The following is a 25,869-nucleotide window of genomic DNA, read 5'->3' on the forward strand; positions in this document are numbered from 1 at the left end:
AAGCTGCAGAGAGCAAATGGAAACATTCTGCACCAGAGAGCTAAAAGGGAGGACTGTGTTGTATTTTAATCAATATTAGTTACTTCATTGTTTACACTTTCTAAACTGCAGGACATCCCATAGCAACATGGTGTGTTCAAAAACATTCTGGTTCACAACGCTTGTGGGTGTACAGACTGGGTTACATGAACCCAGTCAGAAGTGATAATAGCCACAGTATAGATTTCACTCAAGCTGCTAGGAAGCGTTCAAGGTTTCAGGAAAAAGTTTGCTTTTCTATTCTTCCAAAAAAGCCTGAATGTTGTCTACTGTCGGAGAGACACTGACTGATCACAAGCAGTGTACTTGGAGAGATAATAGATCACTTTGATAGTGCAAGTTAACATACTGACTGCCATAAATGCACTATTAACAGACCTAACAGACGATTTGTCTCGGCTTCAACCCTCAGCCACTGTTTCCATTTAAATGTAAGACGAGACACAAATCTTGCAGTTAAAAATGTTCCGTTGAACTTTTCCCCGTGGCGCTTGACAGTGTTACTAAATGATATAAAAAACAGAGCAAGTTTGGGGGAAAAAAAGGTGGCAAGGTCTTCAAGTGATCTTTTAGTTATTGTGTCTGAGTAAAGCTTGTTACAAACTACATGAGAAGCGAGAACTTTGTTCTTACGTTTGAGGCTGCAAGAACAAGAAGAAAAATTCTTTTTCATCTGGTCAATTCAAACTCCACGACAAGGTTTGTCTGCAGTGAGGTGAAGATCACTGCGGACGGCGAAGTCTGCTTTATGTGCAATAAATCCATTTATTTATATTAAACAAGACACTTCGTCCACGGCAGGGCGGGTTGTACACATGACTGCATCCGTGTGTTAAAATGCGACGTTGTAAAAGTGTTTCTTTTCTCACAACCTCGATCAACTGTTTATCAAAGCCGTTTTATTTGCATCAGTAAAATGCAGAAGCAGCAACGTTCTGCTTTACGCTTTTGCTTGTTAACCACGCCCACCTCAAATATCCGACCAATCACACCATATTTCTCGGAGCCCCACAAGAAAAAAGTTCTTCCAGCTTGATCTGTCTTTAATCACGTCCGTGAGAAGAAAATGAGGTAATATTCTTCTCGGGGGGCCTTGAAAAGAAGAAAAATGTTCTTGCTTCTCGTAGAGAATGTAGCAGGCTTTAACTTTAATTATTGACGTCAGAGAGCGTGGTTTATCTTATGACGTCTCTCCCCCCTGTATGCCTATGTTCCACCTACACAGCCAACCTACACACCCATACCATAGCCTGCTTAGGCAGCAAAGCAGATCATGTCATTAAAAACATCTAAATGACCACTTTATGCCCACAGTGGTGGCAAAATGGAAGATAAAGAATCAGAATATTTCTCCCTACTCAGTTTGACAGCAGATCCCAGCAGCGACACTTACAAAGGCTACATTGAAACCAATCTTCAGACACAAAGACCTCCTTTTACCATACAGTCGCTGTCCTTAATGGTCCCCTATCTCTGACAAAAAGACCCTCTTCCTCTCCATTATGGAATGCTCAAGGCTGCATTTCTTTGTTAGCTATCAGAGGATCTCATGGCTTCCTTTTATCATGCTGTTAGATTCAACTAGGACCTGCTGTGTTGGGTGTAAATTTAGCCGGGACACAATGGTGGGAAACTCATACCGTTGACAAACATCTTTTACCCAAATCCAAAGTTTGGGTTAATTTTGTGAAACAGTATTTCCAATCAAAAATCTGCAGCGGGTGGGAATATTTTCTCAATTCTTTTAGCTTTTAGATTGGAGACAAGAAAAAAAATCAAAGGTCACATCATCCCAGAAAGGATGTAAAAAAGTCACGGACTGACCTTTGTCCAGATGAAGGTGGAAATCCAAAGCACAGACAATAGACTGCGTCATCCCTGTACAGACTCAAGGGACTTGCTCCAATAAAACCAATTACACATCATGGAGAAATGCACCATCAATTCAACTTTGCAGTTTACAAGCTCAAAATAGCTGATGGCCATTTCTGTAGAGAACAATAGGACTGTGCGACAGTATCCTGTTTTCTCCACCCACAGTCACAATATCCCACTGTTTGACAAAATCACCTTTTCCATACTTTTGGCATGTCCTGGAAACATATTTTACTGTAATATGCGCATGCAATACTAGGCAGCTACTCAATGAAGCTCTAAAAATTCCCATGAGAATCCATCATACAAAGGTTTGGGCACTTCAATCAAAATATTTTCAATTGTGAAAAATGAAGCAAAGAAGAATGACCAGATGGTTAAATCTTTCTAGGCCATCGCTGATATCAAACTTACCAAAAAACATTTGGTCATCTTGGGTGGTCAGTTCTGAGTAACAACCCCTGTAAATGCTTGTAAATGCTTTTTACAGCAGCAATAAATCTTTCACAAGTTTTTTTTTTTCACCCATTCTTTATTTCTATAGCCTGCTTGTACTGCAAAAACTTTAAGCCTTTCGACTGACTTAATGATGTAGAAGTTTAGGTTCAGTTATGTGGAGGTGTGGAGCCAGTGATGATCATAACGACTTTCAGACTACATGGAAACAATTTCATTTTAAAAATGTTTTTTATTAAGATGGAACTATTTCAAGACGTGCATAGTAAACTGCAAAAAACCCTGAAGTACACAGTATACAGAAGTGGTTTGTAAGTAGTGCTGGAAAGCTGCCACAGAAATACACCAAAAAACTGCAAATAAAACCTGAAGGATGAGCATAAACTTACTTTATTTATAAATTTATACAAAGATGTCAGGAAAATCAAGCAAAAAAGGAGAGTTTTTATGTGGATTTATCAAACACTTTATTATGTTTAGAAGCTGCGGCGGCACAAATGCAACACTGTGCACTGCCATTGTTGTAGCGATTGGGTTTGTGCATGCGGTTTAAGGCAGACGAGAGGCTATCACTTCAGGAAAGATGCATATGAGTTGTAAACACAGAAATTTAATGGTGTCATTTTCAGCTCTACTTACTTAGGGACCTCATTTTAAACATTAGCATTCATGGGCTCCAAAAACACTGGTCTCATGTAGATGAAATACCTAAATCATAAGAGTGCTTTCTTAAGAGTTTACAATTTTATTATGATTTTCTGAAAATGGTTAATGGACTGTAGTTACATAGCACTTTTCCAGTCATGTTTGAACGCTCAAAGGTCTTTACACCTTCGGGGTGGGGGGGGTGGGGGGTGTTAATGAGGGTTCAGTGCCTTGTCCAAGGTCTTAGGCGTGGAGTCAGGAATGATCCACTGACGTTTCAGTTGATAAATGGCTGCTCTTCCTCCTTAGCTACAGACTTCCGTATAATATTTAATGTTAGCATTGTTTATGTGATATTAGAGGTTGAGTCACTCAAATGAAACAGTGCTCAAAACTCTTGAAATGACTTTATTTTTAGGTAAACAAACTTGATGACTTTATGGCTAACCTTTTAGCAAGCTCAGCTAGCAGTGATTTGGCTAGCTTAGCAGCTGTGCTAAAAGTTAACAGTTAGTTAATATCGCTATAACAACAGATATGTCAAATGACTGGATGATGAAAACATGAGAGAAATAGTTTGCACTCATGACATATAGCCTCTCTGAATGGAGGAATTTTGTAAAGTGCCTGTAGCTAACAGTCCCAGATCAGGGAGCAGGAGATGGGAATACTGTTTATATACATTTTGAATAGAGCATAGCTCAAGAAAACCAAACTGCTGCATTTTTAGTACTGGTCTTATCCATTTGTGCAAATTATACAAAACTACAATTACCACAAACAAACCAGGAGCAGTTACACATGGGATCATGTGGACTAACCACTGATATGATAACTTTGTTATCCTGAATAATCAAAACTACCTGAAACCAATAAGGGTATTAATAATAAATGAGAATTTATCTTGTTTTCTTCTTTTTTAAATGAGAAACTATGAATAGCACTCAGGTTTGAAACTAACTAAAACAACCATAATCTAAAATGACTGTACCGGCAGGGCCTTCAAACCATACTAGAGTTCATGCATTGGTCATTTAATCTATGGAAGAAACAATTCATATAATAAAATAACAAATACGATCAAAAGACAATATTAAACAGGTGTAAAACTATTCTTTTGAAATGACAGACTCATTTAGACGCCACAAAATGAGGTCTTGAAGATTGTTGTTATAATGCCACCCACGGCACTTTATGTAAAAACTATAATAAAACAGGATCACTTTTCAATCTAAGTACGAGACCTTCTCCCATCTTTATAGGAAGAACACATTTACATTGGGTGTACTGTAGAGGGATTTTAAGAATATTATTAAAATGCCATTGTCATTAGAGCTGTCTTAGAAAAAATATGAAATGAAATGTAGCATAAACAAAAAACGTTCTGGGATCTGGTTTGCTCTGAAAATTAATTTGTGGTTTCTTGTTTACAGATAGATTCTGTACTAAAACCAGCATTCAACAAGCTACACTGGATCATAAAAACATTTATGTACACAACTGTAACCAATATTTCCACCAAAGAAAAAGTCCACACTTTCCAGTTAATATTTCCTAAATATTGGTATTTGTTCAAACTCTATCATGAAATGACTTGCCCATCGTATTTCCTGAAATGAAAACTACATACCAGATCATAAAAACTAAAAGATGGGAAAACGATACCTTTAACTTAAGTACTTATAAATAACTGCAGCCCCAGCATAAGCACTTCGATATGTATTGCTTTTCTTGTAATTGTTGCAATTATAGTACATGTGTCTAGTCAATTTACTGTCCCAAAACAGATAAAAGAAAAAAAAAAGGCTAATCAGATTCAACTGATCAGTAATCAGAGCCAACCCAGCTGAAAATAAGACACTGACTTGGTGTATTACTAGTTGCTATTTTTCTAATTACTAGTTTTCTGTCCATTATATTACAAGATAATTGGACATTTCTGTAAAATCATTTTAATGCACACAAGCAGCTGCATTCAGTGGAACTAAAGACTTAAACATGTTAACATTCCACTGAACGTTGTTTACTCCTTTCCTCTAAGAAACTTACGCTCTACCACCTCTTCTATAATGTATCACTCTGATAAGCTTATTAAGGTCTGAGACCATTATAAAACATATCTGAGTGCTTGATTCTTTCAGCTTGTCAGAGTGGTGAGGATGTTAGTGTTGTCCCCTCACAGCAGGATGGTTCCTGAGTCGATCACCAGTTCAAGCCTTTTTTGTTTGGAGTTTGCATGCTTCCCCCACGCCTGTGTGGGTTTTCCACCAGTGCTCTGGTTTCCTCCCGCAGAGCTTAACACATGTTAGTTAAATATGAGATTCTAAAATGAACATTAGCGTGAGTTAGTGTGGCTGTTTAGTCTCCTTGCTCTCTGAGTTGGCCTGTGGTGCAATGGCAACCTGACCAGGATCTAATCAGCCTCTTCCACTGGCATGGAAACCAAAACCAAAAACTTGGTGCACGATGCTCTTTTGCTTATTTAATTCTAAAAAATCTACAGAATAGGAAAAATACATCAGTCGTAGTTTAACTTATCTTTAACTTTGTACGTTTAGGGTCAGGTTATCAGGTTATCTTTCTCTAAAGCATTCCTTCTGTCTCTTTTTCTGTACAAATACTTGCAGACATCACAACAGTTGAGTTATGTGGATTGTTCGTGGTCATCCTGAGTCACCATAACCTTAGTTTTTTTATGACCATCTTTAGATTAGGTTTACCACAGGTTTACCACAGAGAAAACCATCTCCTAACACTTCCTGTCAAAGTCAAAAAGTACGAAACAACAAAACAAACAAAAAAACTGAGGCAGGAGAACAGGATAAAAAGGACAAAAGCAGACAAACAAACTGAGAAAAAACAAATAATAGTGAAGATATAATATATTACTGAGATTGTCACCTTATCCCCCAAAACATGAAAATCACAGGTAGATTTATGGCAGTTCAGAGCAGTTTGGAAACATAAAAAGCAGGACAAAAATTGGACAGCACATACCCAAAACCACTTTATAGTGGAAATTATTTATAAATTTTAGCAGAAGATAAAGAAAGAGGGAAAGTGAGTTCAAAACGATCGTTAAAGCCCGTATTCAGAGTGGTACATAAAACATCCCTCTGTGGAATCCAAAAAATGCATCACGAATAAGGCATAAAACATCTACAGAAAGGGATTCAAGTCCATCAAGTCGACACACAGCTGTGCATTCCACATCTCCCCTGGAAAATTATAGAACTTTCAACAAAGAATATGATTATAAACCCCATTTAGAAAAAAAGAAGCAAATTGAGGGATGGCTTCCACTGAAGTGATTAAAACGGACACCTATCGGAGGAGTACAATCTCCACATGGAGCCATTTCCCACAGCAGATCTTGTGGCTAAAATCTTTAGGACTCTTGTGTATGACACAGACAACGTCTCATTTAACCAACAAACTTTCACAGAATAACCTTGATGGCGAGGGCAGACCTTCGAAGATGGGAATGAAAAACTACCTCTTTAAGGTACTTTCTCAGTTTTCACAGATGAAACGACACAGCGAAGCATAAAGTGTGTGTGTGAGAAGTATCAGATGAACTGAGATCACAGACTGCTCTATGTCAGGATGGGCGTTTGATCTGTGACCGGTGGTAACGCTTCTCTAACTCACATTATGAGGGGAAGAACAGATGAAAAGAAAGGTGTAAAATATTACTGCTGTGCCATTGTAATGATATCTCACAAGGCCACGACAGTCAGCAGAAAGTTAACTGCAAAACAAGATCATAAGTGGTCGATCTGTGGGTCGTTTGACAGGAGCCGGCGTTTATCTTTGATGAGCGATGTGACCTGCAACCTTTCCACTTCAACCTTGGCTTAAAGGAATGTCTGATCCTAACGTTCAGCCTTGTAAATGCTAGTTTTCTCCAACTCTCATGCACATCCTTAGAGGTCTGCCAAAGACATGGGTGATCACCTGACTTCTGGAAATATGAGGAATGGCTAAAAGATAATGATTGCAAAAAAAAAGCAGCGCCTGTTAAGACCCTTTCCTATCAACACTAACATGTAGATGCAGAGTTTTTAAATCCAGGTACATATACATAAACAAGCAGATGAAATCCTTTACTGTTGCCCTTAGCAGCGAGCTTAGCCTCAGTGTGCTGTTGACGTTGCCTGTGTTATGTGCAGTAACCAATACATCCTTTCAGGTGAAAAGCTTAAGCCTTCAGCATGAAGTGATGGTATTATACTGTTTCCTATATGAAATTAGATCACAGTTTCTTATCTCAAACAGGAAGAAAACAATTCCAACGACGTAAGCCAACTGCCTGGGGCAACCTGAAAGTTGGAGAGTTGGTGTTTTGACCCTTAGATTGCCTAGTCCATGTGTTCTGTGTATGTATAACAGAGAAAAAAAACACTGCATAGCCTTTAAAACTGCACAGACTAAGAAGTTCCATCAGTTTGTGTTTTCATGTGAACTTCAGCATAAAAACACTGAGTGGTCAAATAGAAAGGAAAATTACTATTTGCAGTCTTTTGTATTTATCCTAATGAAAAAGTAGTAGTACAGTATTTATTTATGGCTGAACATTACCTAGGTCAGTGTTTGTATATATATATATATATATAGGCTGATTCAACTTTGATGTAATGTCCTTTAAACAAGTCAAAATGAGGCTCAGTAGTGTGTGCGGCCTCTGCGTGCCTGTATGACCTCTCTACAATGCCTGGGCATGCTCCTGATGAAGCGACAGATATTCTCCTGAGGGATCTCCTCCCAGGTCTGGACTAAAGCATCCACCAACTCCTGGACAGTCTGTGGTGCAACTTGGCATTGGTGGATGGAGTGAAGCCTGTTACATACTCCACGAGAAGCGAGAACTGTTTTCTTGTTCTCGAGGCTCCGAGAAGAAAATGACGTCATTTTGTTCTCGCGGACGTGTTTGAGGACAGTTCTTGACACACCGGGCTGGCAGAACTTTTTCTTGAAGGGCTGCGAGAAGTATCGTGTGATTGGTCTGACATGTGAGGTGGGCGTCGTTAACACGGAGAAAGCATGAAGTGGAGTTGCTGCTTCTGCGTTTTTACTAAATGGATTGTTTTGATAAAACAGCTGATTGAGGTGGTGAGAAAGTACGAACATTTTTACATGTAGCATTAAAACAGTCGGACCCAGCCGCGTGCACAACCCGTCCTGCCGCGGACGAAGTTGCTCGTTAAACATGAAACTAGAAAAACAGAGCGGAGAGCGGAAACCTCCGCCAAGCACAATGTTAAAGAATCCTTTTAAAAAAAATCATGGATCCAAACGGTGATCTGGATCACCACCAAAATTTAATCAGTTCTTCATTTTTACATTTGCAACAACTCTTAAAATATTTATAAAAATCCATCCGTAACCTTTTAAGTTATCTTGAGCAAAAAGACGCCGGGGAAAACAACCTCCTCGGCGGAGGTAACAACCGGGTTCATCGCGCATAAAAGCAGACATCGCCCCCCGCAGTGATCCCTCCCTGCTGCAGACGTGCTTCTCGTGGAGTATGTATGGACCTGACGAACAAGACGTTTTTTATTGTTCTTGCAGCCTCAAGAACAAGAACTCAGTTCTTGCGTCTCGTGGAGTATGTAACAGGCTTGAGACATGATGTCCCAGATGTGCTCAATTGGATTCAGGTCTGAGAAACGGGCGGGCCAGTCCATGACATCAATGCCTTCGTGTTGCAGGAACCGCTGACACACTCCAGTCACATGAGGTCCAGTGTTGTCTTGCATTGGGAGGAACCCAGGGCCAACCAGCATATGGTCTCGCAAGGGGTCTGAGGAGCTCATCTTGGTACCTAATGGCAGTCAGGCTACCTCTGGCGAGCACATGGAGGGCTGTGCGACCCTCCAGAGAAATGCCACCTCACGCCATTACTGACCCACTGCCAAACCGGTCATGCTGGAGGATGCTGCAGGCAGCAGAGCGTTCTCCACAGCGTCTCCAGACTCGGTCACATGTGCGCAGTGTGAACCTGCTTTCATCTGTGAAGAGCACAGGGCGCCAGTGGGGAATTTGCCAATCTTGGTGTTCTCTGGCAAATGCCAAACGTCCTGCACGGTGTTGGGCTGTAAGCACAACCCCCACCTGTGGATGTCGGGCCCTCATACCACCCTCATGGAGTCTGTTTCTGACTGTTGGAGCAGACACATGCACATTTGTGGCCTGCTGGAGCTCATTTTGCAGGGTTCTGGCAGTGCTCCTCCTGTTCCTCCTTGAACAAAAAAGTAGTTAGCGGTCCTGCCCTCCCACGGCCTCCTCCATGTCTCCTGATATACTGGCCTGTCTCCTGGTAGCGCCTCCATGCTCTGTACACTACCCTGATAGACACAGCAAACCCTCTGGCTACAGCTCACATTGATGTTCCATCCTGGATGAGCTGCACTACCTGAGCCACTTGTGTGGGTTGTAGACTCCGTCTCATGCTACCACTAGAGTGAAAGCATCGCCAGCATTCAAAAGTGACCAGAAAGCATCAAAACTGAGAAGTGGTCTGTGGTCACCACCTGCAGAACCACTCCTTTATGGGGTGTGCCTTTCCAATTGCCTATAATTTCCACCTGTTGTCTATTCCATTTGCACAGCAGCATGTGAAATTGAATATCAATAAGTGTTGCTTCCTAAGTGGACAGTTCGATTTCACAGAAGTGTGGTTGATTTGGAGTTACATTGTGTTGTTTAAGTGTTCTCTTTATTTTTTAGAGCAGTGTATATATATATATATATATATATATATATATATATATATATATATATATATATATATATATATATATATATATATATATATGTATACATATATATATATATATATATTCATTCCTAACTGCCTAATCCAATTAAGGGTTGCGGGGAAGCTGGAGCCTATCCCAGCAGTCTTTGGGGAAAAGGCACGGTACACCTTGGACAGCTCGCCAGTCCATTGCAGGGCCAAACAGAAACAAACAACCACTCACGGTCACACTCACTCCTATGGGCAATTAATAGTAACCAATTAACCTAACATGCATGTCTTTGGACGGTGGGAGGAAGCCGGAGTACCCGCAGAGAACCCACGCATACACGGGGAGAACATGCAAACTCCACACAGAAAGGCCACTGACCACCTTAGCATGAAAAGACATGAGATAAAAAAAAAATAAAAAAAACACTTCCAGGAATGAGTACTTGAATGAAAATATGCCTCTTAATCACTTTCATTCTTTGGTGTGTATTGGTGCATATAGATAGATTTATAGACTATAGTCCTACCATTATTCAGTGTGATGATTCACCAAGGTTACAGCTGCCCTCAGTCTTACTAATGAGACAGACGTCAAAGAGAAACTGCAAAATCACTGAATTTGAAACACCTGGTCACGACGGGGCTCTGAAAAGTTACTGTATGAGTAACACATCTGTTACAGACACGGACAGAGATATGACCTGATGGATATCTGCAGTATATCTGTGCTCGGTTTGTGATACTCCTCTCACCAGCTGAGAATCATCACTGTGCAAGTATCACTGAAAATATGCTGAAAATGGGTCAACATGCAACTTAAAACATCAGAAATAAACTTCGATGGGATGGATTTTCTCCCAGTTTTCATTCAGTTCGCTCTACCAACACTGAGGAAGCATTTTTCTCATTTTTTGCAAACAGGCCCTTATCCCAGGCAGATTTACAGCTTAAACTCCAATAACTGATAAATATACTTAACGTCTGGGCGGCTTTAATGTAGTCAACATCAAGGCTTTGCGTTGCAGTTCAAATCCCTCTTAACCTTTGTCCCAAAGAGCATGATTTCCAAAAATATTTGGATTTGTTTAATCACACGGTTAACAGCCTCCCTGCGACCTCAGTAAATCTAGAAAAACACCATGAGGAATCAGTGGGAAGCTGTTCAGGATTTATGGGTTAAAAAGGACAGAAAACACATCGAAATGACCCCTGTGACTGTAAGAAGGTCTAAATACAAAGCCGCAAACGTCTGTGCAAAAGAGGGAACGATTCTGAAAGGAGACAACAAAAACAGTCAGTGACCTGATCATGGTGGTCACTGTTGTTGTCTGGCTGTGTGATTCATATGTGGGCTGAGGGGAATTTTTCTTTCATAATGTAAAGTCTGGAAAATTGTAACTGTTGTTTTAATCAAGCAGTTGCTTGATTTCTTTTGTGAAAAGCTCAGTAATGTTTGATCATTGCTTAATCTGAGGGTTTCTGAATTTATCCATCAGATAGTTACTGTTTAGCACAAAGCTAAAACACCGTTGAAAAACAAACAAACCAAAAATAAAAAAACATTGTGGATTTAAAAAGTAGGGCAGCGTGTCAGAAGGGAGAGTTTATAGTTTCTGTTCAGCTATCGCCTTCCGGCAATAGTTTAACGTCGAGCTGGATCAAATAATCGGATTTTGACAGTTAAAACAAACACAGACATACAGAAGCCGGAAAAGCAAAACATCTACCATGACCATGTTAGTGTTGGCTTAGTTAAACAGAGACATAGCTTTGATAAAATGTCAGCAGCCCAAAAGACCTCCATTATGCTGGAAAGTTTGTAGCAGCCATACAGTAATAGATATTTTTCTTTCTCTTGAACAATACAGCTCGTCTGCATCATCCTTTTACAGTCACTTCTCCTTCCAGCTCCACTGCTACTGACTTCCTGTTGGAGAGGTTACAAGATGATGCCTCTGGGTACCCTTATAACCCTACAGAAGATGTGAACATTTACTCCTGGTACTTGTAGGTGTTCAAGGTTTCACCTGTTGAACAACTCAGAGCTAATCTGAGAAGGAACTTGCAGAACTTTTCATGAAGACTTGGTAAATGTTACTTTATTACTTCTTCCTTATGATTGTGTTGCAGTTTTATTAAAAAGCTGCTTATGTTTCTTATTCACCGGCAGTCTGTAGAATTCCCACAGCGACCAAATATAGGTTTACAATAATATAATAATAATAATATATATATTTTGTTTGTTTTAAATTAGTATGTGTTAAAAATAACATTTGCCCAAATGAAGTGAGAAAAGAAAGATGGAAGAAGCGCTGACAAAGTCTCAAACAGTATGGCGGTGAGGATCATCTTGGCAGGACCAACATAGTAGCTAGTTCTGACTTCTGATTGAAAATGATCATTTTTTATTGTAAGTCGTGGACACTTTCACATTCTCCAGAAGCAGAAAATACTAAGTAGTCCAACAACACTATTCATGCTCAAACTGGAGTACGGAGAAGTAAAAATATCAAAGTGGAGCTGCAATCCTTTCCATGGAGGATGAAGGAATCGGCAGCTTTTCATCTCATGAACAGGATTTCTAGTGTTTCCATCTTGGATAATGTGGAATATTTCAGCTGTGATGATAAAAGCGCTCATTTTCAAACTGATTCAGTGTGAAATAAATTGTTCCATAAGAACAGATAAAAAGTTATGGATTATTACAGGATTATTACAGCTGTTTCACCCAGACTGGCAAAAGATGCAGTTTTTAGGCTGCTTGTTCAGTAAGACCCACTTATTTGTCTAAAGCTGGGAACAAACTCTTAAACAAATTATTCATAATTTCCCATCTCTGGGATAAGGTTTAAAGTGAAGTTGTTTGTACTCTTCAAAAATAGGGTCCTGGATCCATGTACCAAGAGTCTTTGATAGATCAGACCATTGTTTAAGTTGAACTTTATGTCCTGTTTGGTTTCTTTAGGGCTTTCATCAATAGATTGCTTCAGGCAAAAACAGTATTTATGTGATAACCATTTCCAAAGTTGGTCCATAGATCATCTGCAACAAGTTTGGATAAGTTTGGCAAGAGATTATGGTTGTTAAAAATTTTAAAGTTGCACAGTAAGCAAGCGTTTCTTTTCACTTTTTTATTAAAAATGTCTTGATCTGGATATATTGTGACTTTCTTCCATTATCATGACGCAGCAACCTGCAACAGAAAAATGGTACATGACCTGAAATTTAAGCAGGGCAGTGAAAGGGTTAGTGTCACACAGTTTGGTGCATTGACATGACTTTAAGGGAGAATGTGAACTAGAGCCAAGGGACCTGAAAGTCACAGTGCAGAGCAGAAACTCCCAAAGTGTTCCTGTGGCTGGACTCCAGCGTAAACACAGCTCTGGTTTCTGCACTGGGCCGAAAAAGCTCGACCTTCCCTCTCTGTAAGTGGCCTCAGGTCACACACAGAGACTCAACTTCTTTTCCCTGCAGACCATACTTGTAATCAGGGCTTCCTGCTATAAACCGAGTTAAATTAACCTGGGATTAGACCCATTTCTGCTACAGATCCTGATATGACCAGGACAGCTTGTCAGATGCTGTTAGGGTGATACTGCTGTTGCTCGCCCACTAATACGATGATCAATCACATCCAGATGGAAGGATTCATTCAGTTACATGGAAACTTGAGAGGTCTGAGAACAGAAGTGTTTATTGTTCCATGACTGCTCATGAGTGAACGAGGAAGGAGGAAAATCCCACAAATAAGGACCAACTGTCAAGCATGAAACAAATGATCAAGTTTGATGTGAGTTTCTGCATTTAGGGTCTTGAAAAGGATGGCATGATAAAAAACCAGTGACCAGAAGACCAAAAAGGCAGGACAGATGATGGACAATTTGGTGACAAAAACAATGCCTGGAACAAAAGTGTTTTACTTTTCAGTTTTTGGCTCTGGAGCCAAAAAAGAAATAGTTGTCAAGGTCATGTTGGCATCATTGAAAGTCACATGATCGTCAAAATGATTAAAATACACACATAAGGCACCATGAATGTTTGCCCCTAAGCTTCACAGTCATTCATCAAATAACTTGAGATATCTGTCTGAAGTAAAGTGGAAACAGACCAAGCTTCTAAAAAAAGAAGAGCGAGCCAGAAAGGGCATGAGAGAGGGAAGAGAAACTGGACATGGTGAAGTTAGCACAAAGTGCGCATTTAATTTTGTTAACATTCTTCCCATGACAAGAAATAATTCAGTCTAATCAATTAGACTACAGCTGGAATGGAAAGTAATGGTGTATGATTTCTTTTCAGAAAAAAAAGCACAGTGGAAAGCACAACAGTGAGATCAGCAAATGTCCCACCATGATGACATATCATAGTTGTGACTTGATCGTATCTGCTGCAAGCTACTGCAAGACAAGGTTGCCTTTCAGTGCTTCTCCCCCATGACTCAAATTTAAACAAATGAGTCCAGAAATTAAATAATAGTGCGGGCACCTGTTAATCCAAACACTACGTCAGGAAATCCACTCATTTTGCAAGAAAAGGTACGTATGTCCTTTCTGTAAACACAGCTGAAGCAATCTTTCCATGTGAGCTCACTGAGGAGACTCACCTCTGCTGAGGAGAGACAGACGACCAGGGATGCACGTGTAGGAGGAGGAGAAGGAGGAGGAGGGTAAAGTAGAAAAGCCGAGAGAGGAAGAGGGCGGACAAGCTGCCTGCCAAGTGTCCCGCTCAGGGACAGATGGTGAGAGAGTGAGGGGACAGAATATAGGGGGAGATAAAAAACCAGGGGCAGAATGAGGCTATAAAAGGAAGTGAGGGACAGCGCTGCACTGAAGCACTTGAAGCCTGGAAGGAGTAGGACGGAGACTTTGGAATTCTTCCAGCACAGCTTGATGGGACCCCTGTGTCCCACCATTAATCACTATGAGATGGAGTAAGGGCAAAAGACAGGGCACATATACTGTATATGCAGCAAAGAGGGATTTTCCAAAGAAAACAATTATTCTATATCCAAGTTAAACAAAGTGTTCTGTTGCTAAAGCTTTCCACTCTGTACTGACAAACTGCTTTGGTCAATAAACACTGAAACCAAACAAAACAGGAAAATCAAAACACGATATACAATATATGGTGCACATATAAACTGGTGTTTAAAGAAACTCCATGGATTTGCACATGATGTCCACATGAAAAGGCTTCAGAAAATGACAAATAGCTCATTTATGACTGCGGTTTATTTTTGCGCGGCACATATGTCAGGTAGGTTACGCTATAAGTGTGCAGGGGTTACATGTGCACCTCTTTGGACTGTATATGCATCCTGTCTACGTGAACGCAGCTACGCGGAAGTACTCCCTTGTGATTTGTCAGAGTGTGATTATATGTTTTTGAGTGTTTGGGCGTTGTCACTGATTCCATATACATATATTTGTAATTGAATGTTGTTTGAGAAAAATAAAGATCATAGTTTCTGTTGTTCCCATTTTTAAAGGCTGAGATATTTTTTATCCAAAATATACACAAGTATATATGTGTATGGCTGCGTGAATACCATTGGCTCCCATTGTTGTTCTAAAACAGGACATACTTGCTGGAATTAAAGCCACTCATCTATCCATTTTCATCCGCTTATCTGAGGTCGGGTTGTGTGGGATGCAGCCTAAGCAGGGAAGCCCAGACTTCCCTCTCCCCTGCCACATTTGCCAACTCTGCTGGGTGGGGGGGGGGATCCCAAGTTGTGCCCAGGCCATCCAAGAGATACAATCCCTCCAGTGTGTCCTGGGTCTTCCCCGGGGTCTCCTCCTGCAGGGACGCGCCCGGAACACCTCACCAGGGAGGCGTCCAGGAGGCATCCTGACCAGATGCCGAAGCCACTTGAACTGGTTCCTCTCGATGCGGAGGAGCAGCGGCTCTACTCTGAGCCCCTCCTGGATGACCGAGCTTCCTGGAACTGAAGCATGAAAACAACTCTGTGCTGTGTAGTTTACCGGCTGATACCAACCATACTGCCATTTGCAGACCCTGCGCTCGAGTATAAACACCCACTCCATCTGCATCGGCTACGTGGGCCTGACCTGTTGCAGATGTCTTTGCAGATATAAAGCAGGCTGTAGCTTGACTAAATGCTTCCTTGTCTTATGAGAGATTAATCAACACATACCGGTGCTATAAATCTGTAAATAAATGTAAAGTTTAAAGTATTCTGTTTTTAAAATGTTCTACAGAGGTCGGTGCCACATAATTGAACACATAACCAACTTTACCAACATTGTCAGCTTAGGCCAAAATCCACTCAGACCTCTGGCTGGTGGGAAAACTTTAAGAATAAACTAATGTTTTGCAGAATGATAATAGAGGGACAATGATGGGAAAACTAAATATAACCCTGATAGGTCTTAGGTTGCCCCTTGCTCTTCATGCTTAGTCCTGCTTGTCACTTGCCACATGATTCCTGTTTCAAATTTATCTTGCAAGCATTTATTTAATATTATGCTGTGTATAATTGTCCTCAGAGCATAACAACCTAAGTTATATCATAAGGGTTCATAGGCAAGGATGCAGAATCATATTAGCATATCACAGTTGAACAGAAATCACAATTTAGCCAAAATATGGCTTAGGCAATTATGCCAGAGGCTAACAATATTCTCTGGTTTTCATTGTTCCATGTCAAGCCATTTATCAAGATCAGATATTCCTGCCAGTTTGACTTTTGATTAGATTTGTCACTTGCCAAATATTTTCCAATTTCCATCCAATTCTTCACTAACTCATGCAGCACCTTTTCTTTTAGTTGAATTAAATTAGGTGTTTGTCCATCTGTTTAGTTAACTAAAAAACCAAAGGCCTCATTTATTCCCCCAATAATTATGTTAATATGGAACTGATTTGGATTCAGTAAAAATAACGAGGAAATTAACACAATTTGCAAACTTTGTTGTTCATTGGTTAACACAAAATGGAAACCACAACAATTTGTTTTATCACTTAAAAAAGATTTTGCATCAAAAAGGAAAATGCGGACCAGTGTCCAATGGGACACCAATGGTCGAGAACAAGTCTCAAACTTAAAAACCTAAAGCAAAGCTGTGATAATATTTGTATTGACATTTCTGCTAGTCTTAGTAATGATCAAAAATAAAATCCATTTTAGCATTAACTAGCAGCTGAATTAAAATGAGAATAGCTAAAGCAGAAGCTTTGGGTTTGCATGCGTGGTGGTCTGCAAACATACCGATGTGTAGAATATATGGCACTGGGGCAGTGGGGCTATGTTTATTGGCTGTCACACATGACTAACAACAAAAATGAAGCATGACGGCTGACGATCTTCAGAAACAAACCACTGGTATTCTTATATCCTTGATGACCTCTGTGCTGAACTTTTTCAATCAATAACACTGAGATAACAGAACAAGTAACAACATAATAAACTAAAAGCAACTACAAATAAAAATTTTGTAGGGAGTTCATAGCAACCGTACGTGTGTATATAAAGTCCATGTGGAGGTTAGGCTTTGATTTTCCCATTATCACATTTCACTGCTGTTTGATCAAAAAAAGTCACAATATTCTGATTAAAATAGAATTGTAATGCAGCATGGATGTGTGCTTGTACAACAGAAACTTGTCTCTAGTTTCAACAAAACTTGTCAAGCAGAGTGTTTTAAACACCAGAAACATAAAATGTCCTACAGGCAACTGAAAACTTGCTCAAAAGTTAGTAGACAGCACTATTTCCTTGCATATTACATTCACATCCCTTTCTCTTTCACATGTTACTTTATATACTTAAAAGTATGAACAGGACAGAGTTTACATTATGATTATACAGCTCAGTAAACTTTGGAGTGGTAAAACTATGTGAGGTCCAGCAGGGCTGTAAAGAAACTCTGACACATCTAACACCAACCCCCTTCCTTTTCCTGTTTAGAGAGCTTCTCTGGATAATCTATTTTCTCTTCACACAATTCTGCATGCACTCAGGATGTTTCCCATAAAGTCGAACTTCAGTAAGCCCACGCACTTAAATGCAGCCCACACTCTGCACGTGCAAGAAGAGAAAATGAGGCTCACACATCCTGCCAACAAGCAAGCGCAAATTGATGTACGACGGTAATTCTAGATATCCTCTAATAACCCACAAGACATACTGATTTACGGATGCTTTAATCCTCAAGCACAAGACTTTGTCTTTAATTGTCATTATAACTGTACAGTGCATTCCAGTTTAAGGAGGCGATTAGTGCACCAGTCGGGCCAGCAGCCAAGTGCAACAACCTTTTCTAGAACTGCAGAGAGCGATCAAACAATCACCATCACAAAGTCACGTTAACACACACACACAAAAAAGGCTATTTCTGATTAAACAATACGTGAACAAACAGAAGAAACCCATTGTGTCCTTTCTTTTCACACGTGAGCCCACATGCTCGTCTATCGACTTGGACGCAACACAGTAAAAATGCAGAAAGGTCACGGGGTCTGTCTCTGAGGTGAAGCCAACACCTCAGTGGAAACTGCTTGCCCCTTCTGCTTCAGCCTCAAACACACACACACACACACACACACACACACACACACACACACACACACACACACACACACCAGTGACAGGGAAGCCCGAGACTTCTCATCCTAGGCTGCAGCTTCCTGCGTACAAGCACAATGGGCTCTTCCCTTGATTGTCAAAGCCACCATTTAGGCAGTGGATGTTCTGGCCATTTTTCCAGCCTTATCGGCAGACATCTTCCTCTCGCCCCGGACATACACCTTCCTCCGCCACAAAACAGTCACATTCAAGAGCTCAGTCACGTGCCTGCTTTTTATTTGGTGATTTCATCAAGTGCAAATCACTCAATCACATCCTGAGTGGCCTGAATTGTTTTGTGAGGAATTCAAAATGCATTTTCACTGGCTTTGCACACATTTTCTGACTTTCTTAAGAATGTATAGAACACGTTTAGTTTGACCATGTGTTTGCAGTGAGATTCCAAGACAAAAAGGCACATGCAGAAACAACATCCATCACAATCATCCTCCAACAGGAGAAGGAGGTAATTGATAAAGCAGATGCCGCCGCTAGGCTTCCAGGTAGCAATCTGCGCCCAAAAAATGCTCTCTGCCGGCATCGCCCCCTGATTCCATCAAGCTCACACACATCTTGAAATATATTCACATGAGAATCAAAGCCTTTCAAAGGGACCTATACGAAACATCCTGTTAGCATTACTGCCTCAAGAGCCTTCCTTCCCCTGCCAAAAGACACTGATAAACGCAACTTGGTGTGCATGTTTGATGTGTGTGTGTGTGTGTGTATGTGTGTGAAGTGAATAGGGTGGTCGCGGTTACATACATCTACAGAATGGGGTTTTTGAGAAGACTGTTCCCATTTTTCCCATCGCAATGGCTCTAAAGTGGATTCATAGCAGGAAAAGTGTGAAATATAAAACTGTCCCCAAGACCCACCAGAGTCACAGCAGGTTACAGTTGATTTTAAAGGGTTCAGTATTATTCAGTAACTTAGAACCAAACTACTTTAAAATACAGCACAACACGAGAAGAGGTGTTAGGCTGCATGGAAATATTTATTGTGTGGCTCTTACTTCACAAGACAACACAAATTTGATATGAAAATAGTTATGTGAAGCTGCCAAAACATACATTTGAAAAGTTATGCTGACAAAGACATTATCAGACAACAATACTTAAAAAAATCAAAGGGGCCCTACTGAGGAATTTTGAGATTGATAACACATTTCCAAGTGTATAGGCAGAATAAGGCAGTTCTAATCACCTTATCAGGGTTCATGTAAATCTTTTGATATATTATAAAACTTTTTTTTGTCATCGACTTGGATATGTACAACATCCTTCTCAGTCCTGCAAACCTTCAGCTCTGTGACAAAGATGGCGGAACACATGGCCGCCTGCTTTGCTCTGGGTGAGTGATGCTCAAGCACATCTTGAGTAGCTGCCCAAACGCCCTGAATGAAGGTTGCTATCATTGCTAACATAACCAGGTGCTAAGGGAAGTGGCCAAGACTGTCCTGAGTCACAGCACACTGCGAGCCGCAATGCCTGCACCAGAACACACACGTCATTCATCAAAGCAAGGACAGCGACTCAAACAACCACCAAGACGTTGTGGTGGTCTGCTTACCACTACACAGGACTGGGCAAGCATCTCATGTTCCCAGAACACATTGCAGTCACATTTTTCACCCAAACAGTGTCATTTTGTCTGAGGCCCCTTAAGAACTTGATGTAACAGAATTGCAGCGGCTTTGTGGGACTCTCTGCAGAGCCTATGCCCAGCTGGGCTGTAAGGATCCAAAACAAGAAAAAAATCAGCAGACGGAAAGAGTGGGGTTTTCCATGTACTAATGTTGCTAAAATGCAAGTCACAACCTGATCAAGTCTGGCTAGATGACCCAAGAAAATCTCTCAACTGATGCGTCCCAATATATCAGTAAGATATACCTTTCACCAGCTCTCTTAAGAGCTATACAGAGTCAGCTTTCCTTACTGGTTCGCCATATTTTAGGCAACAAAAGCAGAAAGGTTAGAAGCCATCAAAGTAATGCAATAAGCAACACGACAATGCTTAAACAGCTTTAGGAACCCACTTCCCACAGCTTCTCTTGGAATGAAATGACTAAATACATTAATTAAGTACACCAAACAACCATGCAGCCAACATTAGGTCTTTTTTTTCAAGATAAAATCCAAGTGAAAATTAACACTGTTCTGAGCATATTGAATAGCCATGGTTCCCACACTTCTCTATGGTGGCTGACTTTTCCCACACCTTCAACTTTGGCTTGTGTCAATGACTATAACATTTTCCATGTTGTATTTTTCATGCATAACTGCTCATTCTCCACATTACAGAGGCTCAACTCATAGTGCTGAAACTGTGAGTCATACCAAGTAGAGGAATGGGAAATTTGTGGGAATCCCAATAAAATCAGCTGCGAAATATCGTGAGAATTATAGTTTCAATAGGCGAAGGAATTCCAAATGTAAATCATCAACATGGAAAGCGATGGTGGGAAAGAGCTGGACACGGGCTCGGTTCAAAGCAGAGAAATGGTCCCGTGAGTCTGATTTAAATCTAATATTAAACAGAAACATATTTTCCAAGACACGGCTGAGATTGAGAAATCCTAAATCAGCTGGGAATCATGACAGTGAGATGATTTTCTTTACTCTTTGTTCATGCAAAATGTTTCCGACCACCTCATTACTTACAGCTCACAGCTACTGAAGCTGTCTCCTAGCTGTATCATGCAACAATCACAGATGGAAATGCTTACCTACAAAGTCACAAGCTGGATGTACGTCATACCAACAAACAGCTATTTTAAGTAATTTGTTTAATGAATGTGAGATGTTTCCCTATTTGACAGTTAACTTGTCTGCAAGGAGCACATGGCTCTTGGCAAACTAATTTTAGCCTGCTGTCTCCTGGTACTGCTGGCTTGGAGTGAAGCTGCACGAATACACAGAGGAGCGGGGCTGTGTCACACGCTTTTAATCAAGCCCTGACCAAATTTAATAAGAACATGGTACAACGAGGTCTTTTCATTTAACTCTAGAAAATAACTTGTCATCTGGGGACATTGAGCATGATATTAAATATCCTGGAGAATCACTAAACAGCTGATGTCCCGCACAAGCACAGAAATACATCGTGCACATGGCTCATCAATCAGTTTAACCTTTAGAGCAACCTCAGGTGAGATTGTGAGTGGGACTGGGTAAAGGATGGAGGGTGGGGTTGAAGGGAAGGGTGGGCGAATCGGGGGGGTGGAGGATGGAGGGAGTTAGAGTGTTAGAAAAAAAGCAACTTTAGGACAACTTGTAAAAGAGCAGAAGAACCCAAGAGTAGAGGTTAATATTTCTGGTTAAGTGTGAAAGCAACAAATCAGTATACGCGAAGATGACAGGTTTTGTAATCAGTAAATAGGAACAAACCTTTTTTTTTTACTTGCTATTGTTTAAATTAGTCACTACACTTTTTTAGTTGTCTGTAATGACTGTGAAACTAACAATAACTGAAAGGTCGAGGAATAGCGAGGCATTGCAGATCTTCCTACTTGTCTTTTCCTTTAATTTTCACCTTTTCAAGTGTTTGTGCATCAAAAAACCATAAGACCAAAGAAAAATCTTTAGGACATAGTCTGAAATAAGTCTGAAATACAGTATGGTTATGGCAAATGCATTGTTAAAACAATACACATCACCATGTTATTACTATAAATACTATAAACCTTGGTATAACTGTATCAAATCAATCATTCCCACCATCAGGTTTGAATGTTGTAAAATCTTCTGCCCAAGATATGGTTTGTGCTACTTCCATCTATTTTTTTCTCATGCATGGGATGAAAACAAAAGAAAGATAGCACATGTTATGTACATCAGACTGGATTTCTTTATGAAATGATATCGCCAAAAGTGTTGAGCAAGAAAACGATCCAAATCCATTAGTTTCAAACATATTTACAACTCCTATAATAAAAATACAGCTTGTAAAAATGCAACCTCCAGTTCAATTGTTATTTTAATGTCTTGCCTTGCCCCATCCTGTATGGAAGATGCATTGGTGTATTGCAGCAGTGCTCTGAGAAAGTCCCTGCTGTGTCTATGTGTACATGTCTATGGTTTGAACCCAGTGCTCCTTTGGTGGGAGGTGCTTACAGCCAAGAGAAAAGATGGGACGGCAGCAAGAGAAGGGTTTTAGTTTAGAGTTCTGGCATTTTCTGCCCCTAAGTTATCAGTCTGGAGCAGCTTTAAGACGAAGTCTGAAAGAAACTCTAAACTCTAATCAAACTGATCAGCCACAACATTAAAACTACTGACAGATGGTTACACTGCACTATTCGCCTGCTTCCTGGCATTCATGTGGATGCTACTTTGACACATACCACCTCCCTAAACACTTTTGCAGACAGGTCCCATTTCCCTCTGGCATCAGCACAGCCTCTCCAAGCAGAACAGCAATGGGCTCAACAAAAATCGCTGCCTAGGATGGGATCAACATGAGGTATTCATCTGGCCTACAAAATCTCCAGAAATCAGTTGGATTAAATTAGATGGCATCGGTGGGAAGCAAGCCAAGTCCACAAAGACCTATGCAACACAACCTACAGGAGGATCCATTACTAATGTTGTGGTCCCAGACACCCAGAAGACCTCCAGTTGTCCTCTGTTCACACTCTGACAAGCGTGGACAGGTGTCACAGAGGGTCATGTTACGGCTGATGTGTACATAATAATGTATTGCAGCTAATAATTACTTGTTTCTACTAAAATCATTGTAAGTCTGCATTAACTGTCAAGTTGCAAGTTGGAACAAGTCCCTGCATATAAACCAGCACAGTCTGCATTCACTTAAGTGTTATGATCATTATGAGGTAAATCAGATGTGATCATGTCTTCTTATCATTCTTAAACTAAAGGACAAAATCTACCTGCAATGAACCAGTACTAAAAAGTGACTTTGTAACACAGAAGCAGACCGTGTAAAATCTATATCCTGAAAGGTAAACATCTTTACCATTCAGCCTGAAGAGGTTGTGACCCCATCCTTCAGCAGGTCAAGAGGTCAATTAAACACAACATAACCATTCTTGAGTTTCCAATTTCTGTTTGTTCGCTTCCCCAAAAGCAGAAACATCGAAAATGTCTCGATTTCAGCTGGTAAGAATGCAAAAAGAGCAAGCTGTTTTGATTGTTGTTGCTGTTTTCTGTACCAGCATGCAAAGCCAAGAACCCACCTACTGAAGGAACTCCCCAACCCAGACACTCCCACTGGTAACAACACACTGTGCCCGTGTCTGCCAAGAAGCTCCAGCCAAGTCAGTCCCAACCAAGAGACATGGAGTTTATTTTTCTTCTATAACTCCTCAGCAGGCTGTAGTTTCTTTCTAAAGTGAAAATGCATACAAATATCACGCACAGGTGGGAGGTCAAACTTACTGCGTGCGCTCCTGACACCAGGATGGCGACGGGGAGGCAAAGGAGCAGGAGCCTGTTGAGAGATATCAGAAGGTTAATGTAAAACAATCAATAAAGAAATAATATACAGAAAACACACAGGAAAATAAGTTCATGTTTCATTTACCTCAGCTTATTGTGTCCTATAATGTGTTGTCGTTGCATGTTCCCACTCACGCGGACCGAAAGCTCAAGTCCCACGCCGTTTCTTCAGTTTGAAACCTTTAAAGCATGACTTCTGACCTAATGCAGACCAGAAACCTTCATTGCAGTACTCTACAATAGTCTATTCCCAAAGCCCGTTTGTAACTTATACAGATTTATCGTTTTCACTAGTTTTAATAAAGAAGGCTGTGCGCGCCATGCGCACGGAAACCAACTCTCCATTACTTTTATCAAAACAATTATACATCCCCCCCACACACAACTAAGTCATTCCTTTGTAGATCAATTCCTTAGATTTCATAAAATGCTGAACTTACAGTCGCCTCAGTCACGCGCGCGATGATGAAACAAGGAGATAATCACGGGTGGAGAAGAGATGCTCCCGAGGCTGCAAACTTTCAGCAGCCACGCGCGCCACCAAAAAGTTCACCCCAATTTGTCTTGTAAAAGCACAAAAGTGAACCAAGTAGTCCAATCTCCGTACCAAGAAAAGTCAAAGTGTTTGTAACAACAGCAAGACTGAGCCCGTTTGCACGAGCGAGGGTGGTCGTTTTTTTCAGGGAGGAGGGGGGTGTGGTGCGGCAGAAACAAGAACGACTTGCATTGATCAGGACTTCACATCGTCTCGGATAAAGATGCAGCCAAACGTGCTGCCCCTGCTCCGTTGATAAGCCTCGAATTACCTGAAGACAGAGGACAAGGAGCGGCTAACAGGTGGCTGACTGCGGGACTCTCTGCACAAAGTTGCGCACAGAGTTTCCACTGCGCGCCGTCGCCACGATGCCGTTACCGTCCGGCGCACTCTTACTGCTGGCGGCTCTCTTCTCAGGCGTTGATCTGACAGGGGCTGAGGTAAGTTGACCAGGAGTTTTAGTCAAGTTTTGGTGCAGGAAAATGTATTTTCAACCGTGTCTTCTTCTGGTGACAGCTCTCAGAACTTCTGTTCATGCATCCATAGTCATTCTGTCTTTTTTGCTTCTTACTAGTGAACTCAGTTTGTTGGGAGAGACCACTTCTAGGTTTATTAGTGTAAGAAAACTTTAAGGCTCACAATCACTGTGTAATGTTTGTATCTTTTAGTGTTCTGTGAGTTATGTTTAAAACCAGTAAAACCAGTGTTTTACCTTGGTTATAGCGCTCTTTCACACTGCTATAAAACTTTCTGTTGGTGCTGCTCAGTTCAGCCTCCTCCACCTCTGTTGGAGAGAAGCAGAAAGAGAGGGAGGAGGGAGAGGGTGGGGTTCATATGCCTACAGTAGCTGAAGCTTTGTGTGCATTTGAGTGTGCATATGTGTATGTGTATGTTACATAGAAATGCCTTGCAAAGTAATAAGGGAGAGATGGGTATGCAGTTAATCATTGGTATGTAAAGATAATTCCTTTAGGACTGTTTCTAATACAGTCATTGCCTTGTTCCCGCCAGTTCAGACAAAGGAAGATTTAGACTATTTGTTTTTTATTTTCCCCCTGGACAGTTTTCTGTGAAGAGAGAAGCATCCATTGTGGCAAGTTATGTTAAACCTGAGTGTAAGTTAAATGAAATGTCAGGTCTGTTACCTGATTTTCATTTTAATTTACATTTATGTGATGTCTGTTATGAACTAATTGAAAAAAATCTCCAAACATTTGGATGATAAATATCTTTCAGTTTTCTAATAAACCTTTAAAGGGTGAATAGATGTAGAGGTCTTATAAAACCTGTAAGATAAGCCAAAAGACAGATTGGACAGTCCTGACAAGATTAAAAGTGGATATTTTGCATGAGCACCTTTTATTCTTTAAGACAGTGCAAACCCTCAAAAAGCTTTATTAAAAAGTCAAAGTAGCACGCTTCTCTCCTTTCCAAATGAATGACTTCATACAGCCACCTTTCCATGGACACCATGCTGGCTGAGGCTTCAGTAAAGAAGAATCAGCTGCATGACCAGATCAGTCATTCA

The 25,869-nt window shown here is 40.7% G+C and overlaps 2 protein-coding genes across 3 annotated transcripts in view; one reads left to right on the top strand and one right to left on the bottom strand.

Annotated features, from left to right (window-relative positions):
* col4a2 (collagen, type IV, alpha 2) overlaps positions 1 to 24,429 on the bottom strand; it is a 72,469-nt gene extending 48,040 nt beyond the window's left edge. For both annotated transcript variants that reach the window (XM_079254049.1, XM_079254048.1), the window contains exons 1-3: positions 24,247 to 24,429; positions 23,892 to 24,007; positions 23,747 to 23,798 (exon numbers count right to left, since the gene is read on the bottom strand). In XM_079254049.1, the coding sequence (XP_079110175.1) occupies positions 23,747 to 23,798; positions 23,892 to 23,929 (90 nt within the window). In that variant the 5' untranslated portion in view covers positions 23,930 to 24,007; positions 24,247 to 24,429. The remainder of the gene's footprint in view (positions 1 to 23,746; positions 23,799 to 23,891; positions 24,008 to 24,246) is intronic.
* Positions 24,430 to 24,554: 125 nt separating this feature from the next.
* Positions 24,555 to 25,869, top strand: part of col4a1 (collagen, type IV, alpha 1) — a 54,314-nt gene continuing 52,999 nt past the window's right edge. Inside the window, exon 1 of the mRNA XM_079254050.1 lies at positions 24,555 to 24,781. Coding sequence (XP_079110176.1) covers positions 24,710 to 24,781 — 72 coding nt within the window. The 5' untranslated portion in view covers positions 24,555 to 24,709. The remainder of the gene's footprint in view (positions 24,782 to 25,869) is intronic.

Source organism: Telmatherina bonti (assembly GCF_933228915.1).
Source record: "Telmatherina bonti genome assembly, chromosome: 15".
Classification (NCBI taxonomy): Eukaryota; Metazoa; Chordata; class Actinopteri; order Atheriniformes; family Telmatherinidae; genus Telmatherina; species Telmatherina bonti.